General features: G+C 41.8%; 2 protein-coding genes across 3 annotated transcripts; both read left to right on the top strand.

Moving 5' to 3' along the window:
* The first annotated feature begins 285 nt into the window (after positions 1-285).
* Positions 286-12,446, top strand: LOC146161145 (secreted frizzled-related protein 2-like). Of its 2 annotated transcripts, none has more exons than XM_083384604.1 (5): positions 286-700; positions 5,033-5,178; positions 7,371-7,556; positions 9,482-9,559; positions 11,396-12,446. In XM_083384604.1, the coding sequence occupies exons 1-5, from the start codon at positions 432-434 to the stop codon at positions 11,704-11,706; spliced, it is 990 nt and encodes a 329-aa protein (XP_083240730.1). In that variant the 5' UTR covers positions 286-431; the 3' UTR covers positions 11,707-12,446. The 2 variants fall into 2 exon arrangements, with proteins under 2 accessions (XP_083240730.1, XP_083240729.1); XM_083384603.1 differs by having other exon boundaries at positions 7,371-7,562.
* Positions 12,447-14,419: 1,973 nt separating this feature from the next.
* On the top strand, positions 14,420-16,133 carry LOC146161144 (V-type proton ATPase 16 kDa proteolipid subunit c-like). The gene is made up of 4 exons (XM_083383444.1): positions 14,420-14,618; positions 14,992-15,175; positions 15,253-15,377; positions 15,454-16,133. The coding sequence occupies exons 1-4, from the start codon at positions 14,531-14,533 to the stop codon at positions 15,537-15,539; spliced, it is 483 nt and encodes a 160-aa protein (XP_083239570.1). The 5' UTR covers positions 14,420-14,530; the 3' UTR covers positions 15,540-16,133.
* Positions 16,134-18,396: the final 2,263 nt, after the last annotated feature.

Here is an 18,396-nt window from a genome sequence, read left to right as displayed (position 1 = left end):
TGCGTTTTGGGGACTGTAGCGCGCAGAGAAAGCAGCGATTGCAGTCGTTACGTTCCGCAGGCGACAGTTACGCCGGGAGCCAGTGACAGAGGGCGTCGCGAGTGCACGCCAGAGCTCATTTCGCGCGTGAGACGGTTGCGGCGAAATAATTGTTGGCGATAACATCTGCGCGCCCGCGACAGCGACAGGTTCCGTGAAAGCGAACGGGCCTTTTGGCTGAGAGGCCTGTAATTTTACGCGCCGAAAAGCAACGCGCCATGATCGTTTTAATGTGTTTCAGGCCTCGAATCGCACACGCTTGAGAGACTAGAAAGCTGTCACCTTTTGCTGAGTTTGCTTAAAACTTGACAGTCACATTTTGCTGATTAAAATTTTACGAAAGGGATCGTTTCCGTCGACTGGTGAACTCAAGAAAGCTAGGCAGCGTAAAGATGAACGTTCGCTGCTGGACCTGGCTGCTGTTCGTCGTAGCCCTCGCAGCTGGACCTTACTGCACCGTGATGGCGAAGAGACAACGTTACGTCGGCAGGACTTTCAAGCGACGACCGGGCGCCACCCGCTCCACCGGCAGCTCCCTGACGCGCTTTTCCTCCTGGCCGGATCAGGACAGCGTCCTGGGCCCGCACTTTCCCGACCAGGCGACCGAGTGCCGAACGATCCCGCCTAGCTTCGAGCTTTGCTACGGCATGGAGTACAAAAGGTGAGCTGCGCAGAGTGTGTATTTACCCAGCAACAACAGCAAAAGCAGCGAAGGCGAGTGGGTAACATCTATCTATCTATACGCGCGCGCGCTCGCGGTTTACGACGGTAAAGCGGTTAAGCGAAACATGTCGGTCGGGCCTCTGTTGTTGGCCGGCGCGGCGAGTTCGCTGCTACCCGGGCCTCCCCAGAGACGAGCGCGGCATGCCAACGTTCGCTCAGGGCTCACATCAAAGCGCGTTCGCCGACGCCCAAAATGCTGGCAGAGAGGTCCGCGAGAGCGAGGGTGCCCAGTCGCGCTGTGGCAACAAGATTATCCCGTGTTTTTGTAAGTTGGCCGCGAGGCCTTTCGGCAACCGGCCCGACGGCGGAAGTGTAAGCCGTTTTGTTGTTACACGAGCATAATCGCGTCGAATTTGCAGCGGTGAACGGCCGACGCCGCCGCGAAGCGCGCAAAGTTTTGTTTTCGCAGTCGCCGCCGCTGTCTGAACCCCGCCACTGCCTTTCGACTAACTAAAGCCTTCCGTCGCTTTCGCTTTTAATGCATTCCGCCCTAAAACGAAATCGCGACTGTGGGCAGCGGCGGATGGATGCGCAAACATTGCAAAGGACGCAAACATGTTTTTCTTGTTCATTCGGCCGGCGATAAAAACGCGAGCTCACACTTAATCACCGGGCACTCTCTTATTTTGCCGCCACTCTCTCCCGTAATCCGATTTGACAGATAGCCGTTTCGCCGCTGCATTGTCTCGCATTGTAGCCTGCCGCGAAACGCCGAGAGAAATCAGTCTTCGCGCCGCGGTCGATTCCTTTGACGTTGCCGCGCGCGTATGTCGCCAGAAGCTCGGTGGCAATAAATCCGCGAATGCTTTTAGGATGGGACACTTTTCGGTTAATGTCACGCCTAAACGAGTTGTAATGGCGAACCAGGGCCTAATTCAGTGGCGATAATCTCCACCCAATGGTGGACAAGTTTTCCAAGTGGCTTTGTAGTCTAGTGAGCACATGAACGGGATTGAATCTCGAAATTATGTTCAAAACGCTGAATGGGTTCCCATTTTGACACACGGGCGGCCCAAAGCAGTTTACCTTATATGGAAGTGGCGAGCCTGACACGCGTTGATGGCAATCGCGCCTTGTCTGATTAATTGTATTTCAAGGCGATTCGGTTTCTTTTAATTCGCTTCCGCGCCTGACCGACGCCTAACCCCCTGAAATCCAAACCTTTCGGGTTGGCCGTCGCGGCCCTTGGCCGTCCCTGTCAGCTGCCGTGTAGAACACAATCTAAAGGGCGGTAAAAATCCTATTGGATAGGACTACACAAGCCTGATGCGCGCGCACGGGTGTGTGTGCAACTCGGCCGTCGTCGCGGAATGCTTTCCCTCCGATTGCGGCCAGGATGTGAACTTATCATTTTGTTTTGATTGCCGGTTGCGAGGGCCATGTTTGCCCGATCGCAGTCAAAAGCGCGACTTCTGTAATGCCCGCTCAACTTAGCTCACTCAAAAACAGTCTGTTATCCTTTATTGAACAGTTTCAGTGTCAGTTTTGCCTGGTAAAAACTCGTAAGCCACGGAAACCGGCCACGGGTTGGTTGGGGGTAAAAAAAGCGCGAATAAGAGACCAAAAAGCATGGCGCCATTCCAAAGTGGCCGTGTAAACCGGCCCGGCGTCTCCGCGTAAACAAAATCGGATTTTTCGTTTCGTCCGTTTATTTTCCGCCGTCCACTGACACGAGCTCGCCCGCTCCGAAGATATCTGCGTCGGCCGATCAAAAGTATCGGTCTCGGCGGGCTATTCCATCGCGGGGCAGATCAGGCTCGTCCCTTTCAAGGAAACCCTCCGCCGCCCAGTCGAAATCGAGACGACATCGATCTGACCACGTTCGGTCATGCCGCCGCCGGATGCGGGACTCTTTGTACAATTGCAATAAGATCAACGATTAGAGTCAGGACCAACGTTGCGTTATCGCTAGGCGGCCAAGGGAGTTCTGCCATTATTTCGACCAAATTACGCCGATAGTGGCGAAGTGCGGCAATGTTAAACAAATTTATATTCCGGTATCAAAACTACTATTTCGGCAATTTACTCCAAACCAGTGACTTTTAGCTGTTTTAGTGTGTTTACCCGTGCGAAAAACTTACTGTTAAAAGTTGTATTAAAGTACAATTAACAAATAAATTGAACTATTAAGTGGCCATTAAATGTACATTGAAATCAAAAAATGAAATAAAACCTTGTGTTTTGCAGCCAGCTGTTTAGAATAGCCTGTGTTATTATCTCCGTCAAAATTCCAAAGTTTCCCTTTAGGGAAAATACCTAATGCCTTGAACACTAATCATATTCTAATTAGTGATTTTAATAAATTATATGAAACTGTTAATATACCTGTTTATTCCGTTACATAACATATTTTAGCTGTTGCTGGTAAACATGTTTGAGGCCACTAAAGTGTTTGATGTCCGTCCGAAATGTATACCAGTTATAAGGCATCGTTTCCCGAATAAACATCCCAAAGGAAGTAATATGTTTTTTGTGGCGCTACAAAACGTTACCTATAACGCTTTTAATGAGAAACATCTTTGCAAGAGAAAAAATCAGTGCTTTTTGCGATGAATCTCAATAATTGGATTGGTGTACCGACAAAACGCTAATATACCAGTTTTATTTGTTTTGGTTTTGGTTCGATACCATGTTTACAAACTGCCGCTTGTTTTTTTTTCAAAAGCAAAACTTGAAATGAAATTACATCTTGCAATGTCGATTGTTGTTGTTTTTTCTTTAAAATACGAATGCGAAAATTACAACAAACCCAGTCTTGAATAAATATTAAACCTGTCTCGCATTGCACAAACAAAACTAAATTGTATTATGAGATAGGACTAAAGAGTAAAGTAATTTATCCTATTGGTAAATGGTCCAGCTGTCACGTGAATTGAAGTGCTTGGCAGTTCCGGAGCATGAACCACACTTGGGCATTACAAGTCTTATTTTCGGAGATCGCTAATCTCGCCGACAAAGTTCGAAGCAATCCGTTTATCTCTAAAGTTCTGAAGTGCATTTTGCCGCTGCGGTTTGATGAAGAGGCCACTAATGACAAATCGCCACGTGCTCGGTACGGAAGGTTCAGTCTTGTGTGCGCATCAAGTTAAATGGATGACTAGAAGTATGTGTTTTTTTGAACTGGGTTATTATGTCAGGTGACGAATAGCTGCCGTATTTTGGTTTGGCGTTTCGGCCTTTTGCCTGTTTATGTCACTCGTCTAAAACTTGTTTTTTCGTTTATGGCATTATTATGCAATCCTGATCAGGCATTTTTTTTTCAAAAATACCTCGAATTAATATTCTTGAAAAATGATGTTTTTTGGAGTAAATATTACAAGTGATGAATAATACGTTATTATAATATTTCCAAACAGATTCGCCGTCAATCTGTCATAAAACAACAAACACAAAGATAGGTATCTCACTTTTTACGTTTAAAACGAATCGCTATATAGACAAAGAGGATAAATAACTAGCATCTGGTTATGTTGTGTAACGACGCATCGCGCACCTGTCGAAAGTCGTGAAGCCTTCTATACGCCGAGTGGCAGGGGCGACGACAACTGTTGTTCTTTTCGTTTATCCGTCGCTCGCTCGAGCCTCTTTGTGCTTCCAAGATCAAATATAACAGAAGCCGTACAATCGATCCGCCGTTGTGCTGCGGCTCAGATATTACGGGTCGGACAAATGCGAGTCCACCATCAATCCCCCTCACGTGGATCTGTCAGCGGCGGCGAAATTGCCAGGGGCCGCATGTGGCAAACCCGTAATACGAGCGCCCATCCACAGCCTGCAAAATACAAAGTTGGGGGGACTGCTTGTTGACGTCATAGGCCCACGAGCGGCGGATTACGCAGGCAGCTGCCCGTGATCGCGACTCTTGGAACACGGCAAAAGTTGCTTTGTGGTTTATTTGACTGAAAAAGCGGAAGCTGTTTTGCATAAGTCCGTGTTGTAAAAACTTTGTTCGGTGAATGAGTGTGGAATTTTTACTTTTAGGTTTCTTAGTTTAAAATTAACGGTTATACACTGAAAAGTCAACAAAATGAAAAAATTAGACAGAACAAGTTAAAATTTACTTATTTTTTCCTTTAACATAAACTTTAAAAAGAAGAAACCTACTATTATTGAAAGGATGTCAAAATTGTGCCCGACATAAAATACTTACGTTTAGACTACATTGTATTTCCATTTTTTGCAATGTCCGCACTATTACAAATATAAAATCGATACTGTTGCAATCAGACATCACCGCAATGTTCCGCATGGCATATGTCTGTTGTTTCAGAATGCGCCTACCCAACCTGCTCGGACACGAAACCATGAGAGAAGTCCTGCACCAAGCACTGCCCTGGCCGCCACTGGTGGGCGCCAACTGCCACTCGGAAACTCGCAAGTTCCTCTGCACGCTCTTTGCTCCCGTTTGCATGCTTGGTAAGCGGCTTACCATATTTTGACAATTTTGTCCGAAATGAGGACAAAACCTACAATACAAATAAAGTTTTACTATTCAAGAACTTACAACCCGGTTTTGGATAATTATCCACATATTCAAGAAAAGTAACTGCAAAAAGACAGGAAAGGCAAATTTATTTACCAGATTTACGTTATGAAAATTAGGTGTTTCTTTTTCAATAGACATTTTGCAAGGGCATATGATAGCCCAAGGTAAGCGACACATTAATCCTTAGCACATGTTGCCATTTTGAGCCAGAAAGACATGCTCACGGCCACAGATTAATAGCTCGAAGCCCCGGCTCTAAACCTGTATGGTGGACTAGAAAACATGTTTAGTTGTTTTTCAGGGAACGCTATTCGTTGTATTTGTAAACAGCCATTAAAGTTAGCCATTTAAATAACAGTCGATTCACAATCAAAAGCGAGTTTTAGTAATTGTTTTTTTTATATAAACTAGAGGTAGATATATAAGAACGACTTCTAATGTAGAATATCCCAGTTAGAAACAACCACACGTGTGTTTATTAGGATTCGTTACATTTAAAACGCATACAGACCCCGTGTGTGTTGTCTGTGCAATTCATTTCTAACCGATATAGAATTATTAAGCTTTAATGATCTTCCGATGTGTCTTCGAAAAAATATTAAACTTTACCTTGAAGGCGAAATTTAACTTACTGCTTGTGACAGTTTACCTTCCACGATCAACGACATGCGCTGAGCACTCTATTTGATCAACGTAGTAGCGAAAATTTTCCCGACCCCGTATCAACTCGCGCTCGTATCAAACAACCAGATGAGCCTTTTCGGGTATTTTCGCGCTTTCCGTTTCGGAACAAAAGCCTACTGGGCGGTGCGAGGCCGAAGCTTTGTGCCAACGACTGAATGCAGGCCCGAAAATTGCCGGTTGCGGCAAGCAGGACAGCGGACGGCTTCAATACATCGAAGCAACAGAAGTATTTCGCCGCTGCGCTGCGTGCTCGCCAATTACCTTTAAGAGGCGCACGTGCGCGAGCGGAGAGCACCTGGCCCTGCCCTTTCCCGTTCACGGGCCCGTCACGACTCCGATATTACGCATTTTCTGCTCGATTTGTCAAGGATCGGGGATGCGTGCGTAATACGTTATACAAGAGCCTCTCCGATTGTGTAGAATTCCTCTGGGTCCCAGGAAATCCGTGTTTTATTGGCACGAGTTCCCTAGTGACGGTGATACCACCACCTTTTGATTGACTTTTGCTTCCGAAGATATACCAGTTTTAGATCGCATAGTTAAAACTGGTTAAACGCTGGGTCAATTCGAAAAATATGGGCTTGTCGAGTAGACAGGGTTTTTTTCGAATGAGCTATTTAGGTAGGGGAAAACCTGAACGGTCCATATGTCCCAACCTACATCTAACACGCGTTGATATTGTTACGGTTCTAAATTTACACTGAATCGTGGAAAGTAGTTCTAAAACTGTAAAAAAATGATGCCCTAAATAGAATCTGTTTGAGATCAAAAATACATCTTCACGTTCTGTTTTGGTATAAAACATAACGACATAAACAAACCAATACAATATTAGATTTACAGTGATCTGTTGGGTACTGGGTTTAGGTACATACATGCTTGGTTGGATTTTATTTTAATACTCATTAGGTTTATTATTGCAATTTTCATTAAGTGCTTCAACTGTATTACAGCGAGAAAGAATGCCCATAATATAATAATCTTGAACCAATTTAGAGAACTATATCCAGTCAAAATGTACTCTTGGTGATCTACGCGTAGCACTTAGTTTTGCTGACCACCGCACATTGTAATTATTGAACTTTGAGATTTAGAACAATGTTCGCACAATTATACAAAACGAAACATACAGCAAATGTGTACGCGAACAAGAAGCCAATTTTCCAGATAAGTGTACCTAACGAGGACACACATATTGGATTTAAGTACAGTGTTGTAATTTTGCTACAAATCGTAAGCCGAACTCTGTTAAAGAAAAACAATGACTTCTAATACCATCACAACACAGCGACTGATTGCAAAAAAAATAGCATGCCAGATTCGGAAAATAAACATTGAAACAAGTCGTAAGACTGTAAGACGTAAAACTGCCACCTGATTGTCGTTGAATCAATAAATTGATAAAAAAAAACATTGAAACAAACAAGCTAACTTTCAGGCTACGAGAAGCCGGTGCCGCCGTGCAGGTCACTGTGTGAGTCTGTGCGCGACGGCTGCCTTGCCCAGATGGCCAAGTTCGACTTCAGCTGGCCCGGAATGCTCAACTGTTCGCGTTTTCCTCTTTTCTCCGACGAGCCGGTCTGCATCGAGGAGACCAAGCTGCGGCCGTCGAACCCACCGAACGGTAAAGGTTTGTTGGTTTGCCTTTTAATTCATACTTTATTTCTGCTGTTATCAGTGTTTTTATGTATATTATTCGCGTTTATTCTGTCGTCATAGTGTAATGATTTTTGCTTTGTTTATTTGATTTCTAGCTCTATTAATGTCTTAAAAATGTTTTTTATAAATCAAATTGACGTCGTGCGCAAGTTATTTATATCCACTTGCAGTATAGTTGAACAAACCACTGCTCGTTTACCCAACTGAATTATGAATTGAAACGCAAGATTGTTATTTGACTCAGATATGTTTTGACAAACAAAATGTTCCAGATCCTAATAAAAACTGAAAATAACTATTGTCGAATATCTTTCTAAAAATCTTTAAAATCTTGGTAAAACAAAATGGGTAACTGCAGAACAAAGTTTCTTAGTTTTAAATTTCGATATTTGGTTTTTGTTTTAAATGCTGTTTTTAGGCGATAGCCCATATCCTATACTAACAGCAACCTGCGGTGACAGTTTTGATTTTATATTTGTTCAGGTTAACGATAAAACGATTATACTTTTTCCCTTTGCATACATTTAAATGCATCTACTCGTGGTTCAAATATCAAAACAATTTTCATGCTAATTAGAAAATTTCCATTATCTATATGGTTGGTCCGTCGAATACAGCATCGATTTACAAAAAAACTTAATGTGCGTACCACACCTTTCCCCAATTGACGTAACGTTATTCATCGCATACCCTTCAAAGAATTGTACGCCGTAACCATTTAATATGAGAACGTACATTAACGGATAAACCCCGCGATCCGTCAATCTATCAAAGGTGGATTACGAGGAGTTCGTTTTAGTATTTTGACTGTCATCCACGCACGAGTCTCGTAAAAGTGTCCAAACTAAATCCGGGTAAAGCTTGATTCGTCGTTTTCTTCCAACTGTCCGTTGCTACATAATAACGATCTCTTTTCCGCCGCTATGGCTTGAGCATATAGCAGCTCAACACGAAACGGGCGCGATAAAAACGTAATAGGAAAGGAAATGGAGCTTTTCGCATTTGTCACGCGCACCTTTGTGTCGCGATCGCTTCTCTGGCTGTCAAACAACTCTCGCGCGCACAACCAAGTGACTCAGCAAGTCGGAATTTTTAAATTGCACCCGCCCAAACTCGCGCGCCACCCCAGCGGGCACCTATTAATCGCGTATATAAATCGCTGTGTCCCGGCACCTGTTGTTTAGGGCATGATGAACGCACCCAGCCATCACGCGAAATAGGCCAATACGCACGCAATACTGTTTTGCGGCCCGCACGCATTTCGCCGCGGCTTGACGCGTAGATTAACCGCGAGGGCGCAAACTATGAGGCTACGGTCGTTATTAATCTCCGGCGCTTGTTTTCATTGGCGGATTTCCGCCAAGGGCGCGCCTGACGCGCGAAAAGCCTCGCCGCGCTCGCGTGCGACCTTTCAGGGCGATTTGCGACTTCAAGGGCGCTGCGCCGCGGCCCCTTGACGCGCAAGGCGGAATCGAGTTGTCAGATTTTCGCGATCACCGCTTCGCGCCACGGTGCGCCTGTGAGGACCACCCCGGGTTTGGCGAATGAAAAGTGAAATCGCGCATTCCAGCCCGACGCCCCCCATCCCCCCTACCCCCACCGGTTGCGTGTTGACCGGGGTCGTGTAATGTCGCCGTTGACGAATCCACGCCCCAAATTGGAAACCGTCAGTAAACTTGTAAAGTTTTCGTTTGTCCCGACACCACGCGCGATTTCGGCCGGCGATAAGGGGTTGGAAAGAGTGTCGCGCGGAAACCGAGGCCCGCGTGTCTCCTCATCCGCCCTTGCGCGCTCGGCTGGGCCTGAACTGAGCATGACGGCGAACATCACAAGTGCGACTATCCAGCTCTCCATAACCGACCGGCTGTTTTATGTGCTTTTTGTCTACAGACCGAAAGATCTGCCCGCCGTGCCGCCAGAAGAAAGCCATCTCATCACTGCGGAAAAGATTCTGCACGTTCGATTTCGGTATGTGGCCCCCTTCTCCCCATACTGGGATCGCAGCACGCACGCGCCCTTTATTCACGCTCAGCGTTGTAGGTGGCGTTCTTACCGCACCCTGTGGGCGAAGCGTCGATTCTCGACCGGGCTTTGTCCCTGCGCAACATTATGTGAATTCTTGCCCGAAATCGAGGCGGGAACGTGAACGCCTAACGGTGAGGTCCTGGACCGAAGCCGATTTGGCGCATTTGCGCGCAAGCCGTGACGCATAATATTGCCCTTCTATCGCAGAGGCGTTGGCGAAACTTAAATGTCAGCGTAACCGCCGCCCCCTGTGACTTGCAACAAAACGCCCTTGTTGTGCGCGGATTTAGCCAAGGTGGATGAATTTAATTAAATTCGTCGCTTCCTGTTGTTTTTCCAGGAAGCGCCTTGAGCAATCCCCTAGATTCGCATCGAGGGCCGAACGACAGAGAAGCACTTATGACTCCATTGTCGGCACGTTGCTTGTTGTTTTACGCCTGTTCAAATAACGATAACACGGCACCGATGGTAGATTTGGTCCTGACTATACAAATACTCCCATTATTCCAGTTAAAATACATGGGACTCCTGGTTCCTGTATGGCGATTTGTTTTCCACCAAACAATGTTTGCACGACAAATAGATATCGGTAGTTCGCCTGTCACCCGTTGCACAGTTCAAATCTATCGACAATTGTTTATTTATGAAGGTCAATCTTAATTTTTTCTGGATACTCGACCCAAAATGTCTGTTTAAATTGCTATACGTGATTTAAATATACGGTCCGCGCGTTATTCTAATGCGGTTAACGACGGAATTACATTTTAGATTTATTTATTAAATTTGGAATAAGTGTTGACTTGTTTGCGTATTATCTCAACAGTAAGATATTTGGTAATGTGTTTCTTCCAATGTAACCTTAACAAGGCAATTGGTAGATTTTTTCTTAACTCAGCGATATCTTATTTTCGACATTACACAACTGTTTTTACGTCAGTTGTTACAACAACGTTAATATGCGGCGCCCAAAAATAGTTGTTCGGTTAAGTTTCCTCCTTGAAGCATTTTACGTTGTAAAAGCCGGTTTTAGTGCTTGCCATCCGTTAGACATAGCTCTAAAAAAGGTGATACGCAGAGCAACGGATGTAGTGATAAATGTCAAATAATTGGATACTTTTTTTGCGATTCCTTAAAACCTATTGTATCATTGCTCTGTTTGTGCACTTGCTAAATCATTAATGTTCTACTGGTAGTTTTTGGAGCGATACATTTTTCGCGACTATTCATTCCGGCAAATATTGCTACACTTTACTTGACTCAAGCGTTTTATTCGAGATAAATTGAGAAAAGTTAAACCGTGATAAATCGGGTCTAGAATTTAAGTTCGCGAATGTTCTGTCAATAAAATGGCGTTGCGATGATACAATAGACCAGGGGTGTCCAACTCCAACATGCCGACGTGCCATTTTTTATCTTATAACTTCTTCCCGTGCCAAGGTTTAGCAACTATTTTTTTTCTTATATTTAAAGCGCTTTTATACAAAAAATAAAATCAGTATAGTGTTATATTATCAGAAGTAATTGTTTGACGTCGTAATTGCTGGGATTGTTTTGTATTGTGAATAAACAATGACAATTGGCTATATAACAAATTCAGCTTTTTTGCCACATTTGGTACCGGTGAGTCGGTGACTCATGTTGGACACCCCTGCAATAGACAAAACAGCGCACGGTAGATTTCTCCAATTTTTCCTTAAACTTGCTAACAACTTTGACTCTATATAACCACTTTGACTCTATATAACCACTTTGACCACCGCCACGTTTTGCTTGTTGCAGTTCTGAAGGTGCGCGTCAAGCGGCTGACGTACACTGGAGGCGAGACCCAGATCCCTGTGCGTGGCAAGGGCCTGAAGAAGTTCCGCTGGCCGAGCAACGCCGGTGTCAAGGCCAAGCACCTGCAGATATGGATGAGCGACGGCTTCCACTGCACCTGTGACGTGCTGAGCAACAACAAGGCTCACTACATGGTGGCCGGCGTGAAGACCAGCAGCGGCAAGTTCCGGCTGCTGCATATCCTCAAATGGCGCAAGAAATGGCGGCGGATGGCCAAGCGCGGGCGGAAGACTTGCAAGCGCCGCTCGCTGTGAATTTTTGTTGTGTGAAAACGGCGGCGGCCATTATTTTTGGTTGCTTGACGGACGGGCGGTCGTTGTCGCTGTTGTCGTTGTGTTTTTTAAGAATTTCCATCCTTTTCCGTTTGTCGAGCACACAGCACATCGCCGCCTTATGCTCGGCGCCGCGTGCGACATTCGCGCAGTCTTGCGAACAATACAGCCGGGCGCGTTTACGATCGAGCGCCAACTGCACCCTTTTTGTTTTCCTGTTGTAAAGCACCCTCTCTTTTCTACTCATACTGCTTATTTATCTGACGTCTCTGTGTGCCTTTTTTACCAAAAAAATGCGACGCGACCCGATTTGCAGAACTTTTTTAAAGGTTCGCGGTAACAATTATTCTTAAAACATTTTAAGTATCCCTGTGTTGCAATGTCGATGACAAAACTCAACTGTTTTATACTTAGCAACACCACAATTGACACAAATATCAAGAAGAGTTGAATTTAACAGGGCAAATATTTTTTGATTGCATAAACTCCAAAATGTAACGGAAAAAACAGTATCCAAATTGGACACTTAGTGGCATGTAGGACCTCTCATCGTGGAGTTGTGCAGCCAAGACAAGGTGCCCTTTACAGAAATGCAACAAAGTTTTGCAGTTTTTGCAATATAAATTTAGATCAAGCTTCAAGCTATAAAATTGTCTTTTCTTTTTTGTTATCTTTCTATGAAGTGTAATTGTGAATATTTGTGTAAGAATACAAAAACGCCTCTTTAATTCGAGTGCATGGTGTAAAATAGATGGGTAGGCTAAATGGTTCCTATATAAAGCAGGCGTCGGGAACCAATGGCTCGCGAGCCATATATGGCTCTTTTTGTGAAGCCGTATGGCTCTTTTGATGAAAGAATCTTGCTTGCAGATAAATCTAAGCTATGATTTCTTAGCATGATATAAATAAAACTGCAAGCGGCCATGACCGCTTTCCTAACTTTGTATTTCCATTTTCATTACAAATAGTAGCAAATTTTCGGCTTTTTGCGCGAATCCTATTTGTTTTTGAGACTGTTATGTGTTATCCTGTTTGGGAAATCTTTATTTCTTAATATCCAAAATGCCCTATCGCTTTAACGCAGGGGTTCCCAACCTTTTTACGTTCTCGTACCACTTGAACGCTCTGTACTGCCACGTGTACCACTTCTTGCAGAAAACTAATTTGTACCAAGCATATTTTATTGTATTTTTAGCTTACAACCAGGGCTGGGGAGCCGGAGCCGGAGCTGGAGCCCGTAGCTCGGAGCTAAGCATTTTCTCTGGAGCCAGAGCCGGAGCCGGAGCCATTGTTATTATTTTTGTGGAGCTGGAGCCATTTTTCAATTTGTGGTGCTAAAGCTAAGAAATTTTTAATATATTTTTTAATATAAATATTTTATTTTGTTCATCTCCAATGTTAGTTAGCCAAAAGCAATTTGTAAAACTTGCCATTGAATAAGTGACTGGTGACACCGGAGCCGGAGCCAAAGGATTATGTTTTACGACTCCGGAGCTGGAGCCGGAGCTAATGCTATTTTGCGGTGGCTCCCCAGCCCTGCTTACAACTAGCATTATTCAACGCTATTTGTAGATTAAGCCATAAAACAGTAGATGCTATCTATCAAGAGCTTCGTAATGGTACTAAATCGTAATGGTACTAAACAACAGGGATGTTTACGTAACAATGAATGGGCTTCGGATTTTTTTTTGTAAACAAAACCAGATGAACAAAACATAAAGTTGTGAATCCAGGTTTTTGTGAAAAAAATAAAAGCTACTCGCGTACCACCTGAAAAACCTTCGCGTACCACTAGTGGTACGCGTACCACAGGTTGGGAACCCCTGCTTTAACGGAACTCAGTAGTCAAAGTTGTGCAAATTTAGCTAATTCATTTTTGGTGCATAGCATGTTCTGTCCTTTAAATGAGAACAAAATAAACTCCCCTGCTCAAATTATTATTTTTTGCCAACCTATAACTAGATGTTAAAAAGTGGTATATGGCTTTCGTGGAAATACAGCCAAAAATATTTGGCTTTTATGGCTCATTTGGCTAAAAAGGTTCCCGACCCCTGCTATAAAGAAATAGAGTTTGAACGTGACACAAATTGGTCTTAGAATATATTTTACTACATAATATTGTTACATGCAAGTCCATGAGAATAAGTAAGTTCTTATAAATGTTGTTCTTACCAGATAATTTAAATAAAATGTGTATATTATAATAAAACAAAACAAATTGCGAGTACTGTAATTCATAACATAAGTTGGATGAGAGAACAAAATTGCCCATAAAATCGATTTAGCAACCATTGTTATACATAAGTATTTGTGATAAATGTGAAGAATTAAAAAAAAAAATATGTCTTTGGTGGTGCATGATAGAAAAATTTACAATTGCAATTAAAACCAAGACGCCCCCAAAACATTCTTTGATAAACTAATATGCAAAATAAATTAAGGTTATATCAGAATTGATTTTCAGTTTGAAAAAGCTTCTTGCTTCAATATCCAAATTAAATGAACAAGCTAAGCCCATTTTTTAATATTTACACTATAGTCAATTGTTGTTAACAAAGATTCAAATATTTTTGCCAGGAGAAACCTATATAAAATTATTATAACCCCATTTAAGTTAGAAAAGTTAAGCGACGCGAAAACACCATCACATGATAACGCTCGCGACTGCGCTAGAGACTACTATCATGTGATCCGTGACCATTTTGTTCATTTCCAGTTCGCAGTTGAATCAGTTGGCAAGGAATAGACTGTTTTGCGTTGTTTAAATTTTGCTTGTGTAAGTTAGATATCCAAATTATTTGCAAGAATGTCGACAACTCCATCCTTAACCACCGGGCCACCATATGCCTGCTTCTTTAGCTCAATGGGAGCGGCTTCGGCCATGGTTTTCAGTGGTAAGTTTGCTTTTACGGTTGTTTGGGTATTTTTCATCTTACTTTAGCAGCAAAACAATTATATTTATGATTTATAAAAAAAAAAAAACGCAATAATTCGATGAGCATATTTATTATTCATATATATTTTAGGAAAATATGTGATGGCTCTAACAGATTAATGAACAGTTTGTTCTACCTTTGTTTTACCTTTGTTTTACTATAGTTTAATTGTTATGAAACATTTAGTTTTCTTGACTTTTGGTTCAGGTTATTTAAATCTATTGTGTTTTTTGTTAGTAACCTGGTTTGTATAGACCTTAAATTTAAATTACCAAACTGATGTCTGAAGTATAGTTGGATACTTTTAAATAAAACTTTTGTTTGTTAATAGCACTTGGTGCCGCTTATGGAACCGCCAAATCTGGAACTGGTATCGCCGCAATGAGTATAATGAAGCCTGAGCTCATCATGAAATCCGTTGTACCAGTTGTCATGGCTGGTATTATCGCCATTTATGGTGTTGTCATCGCTGTCCTTATTTCACAAAAGATGGCGTGGAACATGAGTTTGTTTGCGTAAGTTACAATGAACCTGAAACCTAAATTGCAATTGATTCACCATGGAGATTATTTTGTCTGTTATTTTTGTTTAGTGCCTTCCTTCACCTTGGTGCTGGGTTGAGCGTAGGACTTTCCGGACTCGCTGCCGGTTTTGCTATTGGAATTGTTGGTGACGCTGGTGTAAGAGGAACAGCACAACAACCCAAACTGTTTGTCGGTAAGTGTAGTCATCATATGGTGCATTTCAGGTTATGTTGTACAAATACAAACCTTTAACGAAACCTTCTTTGCAGGAATGATCTTGATCCTTATTTTCGCCGAAGTCTTGGGTCTTTACGGTCTGATCACTGCGCTTGTTCTTATCGTCAAGGGACCTTGAGTGCCATGCCAAATACAAGGCAGCCACAGAGAAACCAGAAAAAAACCTCTAGCAAACCTTTTTCATTCAGGACACGGTTGACCTTGAAATCATTTTAAAATAACCTTGACCAAATCCAATTGTGTGACTTTTATTGCAGTTGTCTATTTAATGTCTTTTAGGTGGTTTCTTCATTGAACTTCGATGAGTTTTTTTTAAGATAAAAATTTGTTATTTATTGCATTTAACATAGTCTTTATTGTTACTGCATTTTAAAGTACCACTACAGGATATTTCCTGATCAGTTTACAAAAGCTAGAATGTAACTATTTACACATAAGATGGGGTGAAATACCCTTATAAGTTTAAAAATGTGCAATCACCTCTTTCTGTGGTTTTCGTTTTGTAGATAAAATGCTATATGCGATTGTAGTTCATGTGCGATTAAATCTTGTCTGTCTGATTTTGGTCTCTTTTTTCAATTAGCCTTCTGGATAAACTGTCTTCAAAATTGTGCATTTAATTTACATTTAACCGAAACTGAGGCAAATTAATGGTACCTTACATGACATGGTGGTCGTTTTATTCTTGTCAATAAATGTGTTCATAACTTCAGGTAATTCAGTTTTTAAGAAAAAAACAACTATTTCAGCCTACCTTAGAAAACAACAATTTTTTGGCTTTGTATGTCAATCTTTTATGTTAGCTGCGTTTTACTTTAACAAACCCGTTTAACGTTTTAGCTTATTTTTACCTAGTTGTTTTACGTAGTTGCCCACTATTAGATATCCAAAGAGTTGTGACGGTAAAACAAATAACGCGAATCATAAATATAGTTGAATTCCATAGTGAACCCATGATATCTTTAACAATAACATGAGTTTATATGCAGGGTTCTTTGAGGTAAATAAATTAATACATATACACAAAACTACTCATGTTTAATCAATAGATTGTATTTCCCTATGTAAGTGTATGACCCAAATATTATACATATTCGCAGCCCGCCGGTTGGAAGTCACTGGTTACAACTTTATTAATGCCCAATAACATCGGCGTCGAAATACTTTCATTTGCAATAAGCTTGTAACATTTCGGCGCAATTGAAAACAGTTATTGCCAAAAAAATTATAGGACAGTAGCATACAAAAGTAATTTACCAATCCTTCGTTTGAGGCAGAGCTGCCGAGTCGGTTTAAACAACTGTAGTTCAACCACAGCCTACATAATAAAGTCTAGTCTAGTCCGACTTCGCAATTGCTTAATCGGTCAAAGTCCGTGTCCATCGCCGACTCTACAGACCTGTTTTTTACGTAATCAAAAATAGGAACATTTAGAGTTTGCGGCCTTTCAAAATCACCATTAGTGGAAGTCATGAATCCATCCGCAAGAAAAGCTCTATATTACAGGCGTGCTCCCCTATGAGCCTGCTAGCTCAGTTGGTAGAGCGACGATCCCGGTTTACCGGAGGTCGTGAGTTCAAATCTCACCACAGGCTAGTTGTTTTCTGACCTTATGGTGCCGTTATCTTTGGCCAGTACTACTTCAGAAAGGAATTGTCACAGAAAACACATTGTGTACCGGTATATATGTATATTTCAGTTGTGACTTAAAATACATAGTTGCCATTTTTTTCTCACAGTAATCATCTAGATTTACCAAAAAAATAACTTAAAAACTTCTAGATTTTTATGGAAAAATCTAAAAAATAATCTAAAAATGATTTTTGAAAATATTCAATACTTTTGGTCAAAAAATCAACATTAAAAGCTTAATGTTGTATAAAGCTGCATAAAGGGACTTGATGCTTTAGATTTAAGATTTCTGCTTTATAAACATTTTACTGAACATGACGATTTACTGAAATTTCGATTCTATATCTCATCATTTTTTTTTTCAATTTGCAAAAAAAAACTTTTTGAATTACTGAAATATTTATCGTCAATAGCGAATCTGTCACTAATTTAGATTATACAATATTTTTTTATAATAATCTAAAAAAACATCTAACATCTAGATTGTATAATCCTACATCTAGATTCAAACCAAAACATATAATCTAGAATGGCAACTATGTTAAAATATATCCTTAATCAGCTTACATCATGGGTCGGCAACTACATTGTTTGTGACGTAACAGTACATGACAATTGAAGGTGTGGCATGCCTGTGATCGACTGTTGTGTTAGGCTACTGCTCACAAATGCTAAAAAATAAACTATTTAATATATTTATAAAGTCAAATATTTATAAATTTGGGAGGGGGGTATTGCCCCTCAGGCGCCCCATTTGGCTACACCTATGCATCATTTGCAATGTCCAGCACTTGGTCTTTTTGTCGCACAGCTAGGGTTGGAGCAGCTTGCGCTGCTCCAGGGTCGATCAACCTGTTTCGAAAATAAATTGATTACGGATCCATTGCTGTAGTTATTGCTGAATTTATAGGCATTTATGCGTGTTTAATTTAGTGGGAAGCGGACTTTTTTCGAAAACGAAAAATTGCGATGACCAGCATTTGTTTATTGAACGGTGACTATGGTAAAAGAATATTTTTGGCAGGTTTTATTTTCCAAAAATCAGTGGGAGAAAAAAATGTGTTTTAGAGCAGTGGTCGGCGACTGCCGGAGTACCATATTGAAAATATGATTTAGACGCACACCTTTTTATGTCGGTGCATGAATGGATGCGGCTGCAGTTAAACATTTCGGATAAAGGAGATCGCACTAGAGTTTAAAGTCGATCGTTATGTTATCCACGAATAAATGTTGATTGGCAGAAAATTATTATTTGAGCTTCATAGTGTATTCAATAATATAGTTGGAATAATCAAGCTCATCGACGCACATGTAGGCTTCATATAAAACCCGGCTTTTGTACT

Source organism: Ascidiella aspersa, chromosome 3 (genome assembly GCF_963924565.1).
Source record: "Ascidiella aspersa chromosome 3, kaAscAspe10.2, whole genome shotgun sequence".
Taxonomy (NCBI): Eukaryota; Metazoa; Chordata; class Ascidiacea; order Phlebobranchia; family Ascidiidae; genus Ascidiella; species Ascidiella aspersa.
This window is presented reverse-complemented; position numbering and strand designations above follow the sequence as displayed.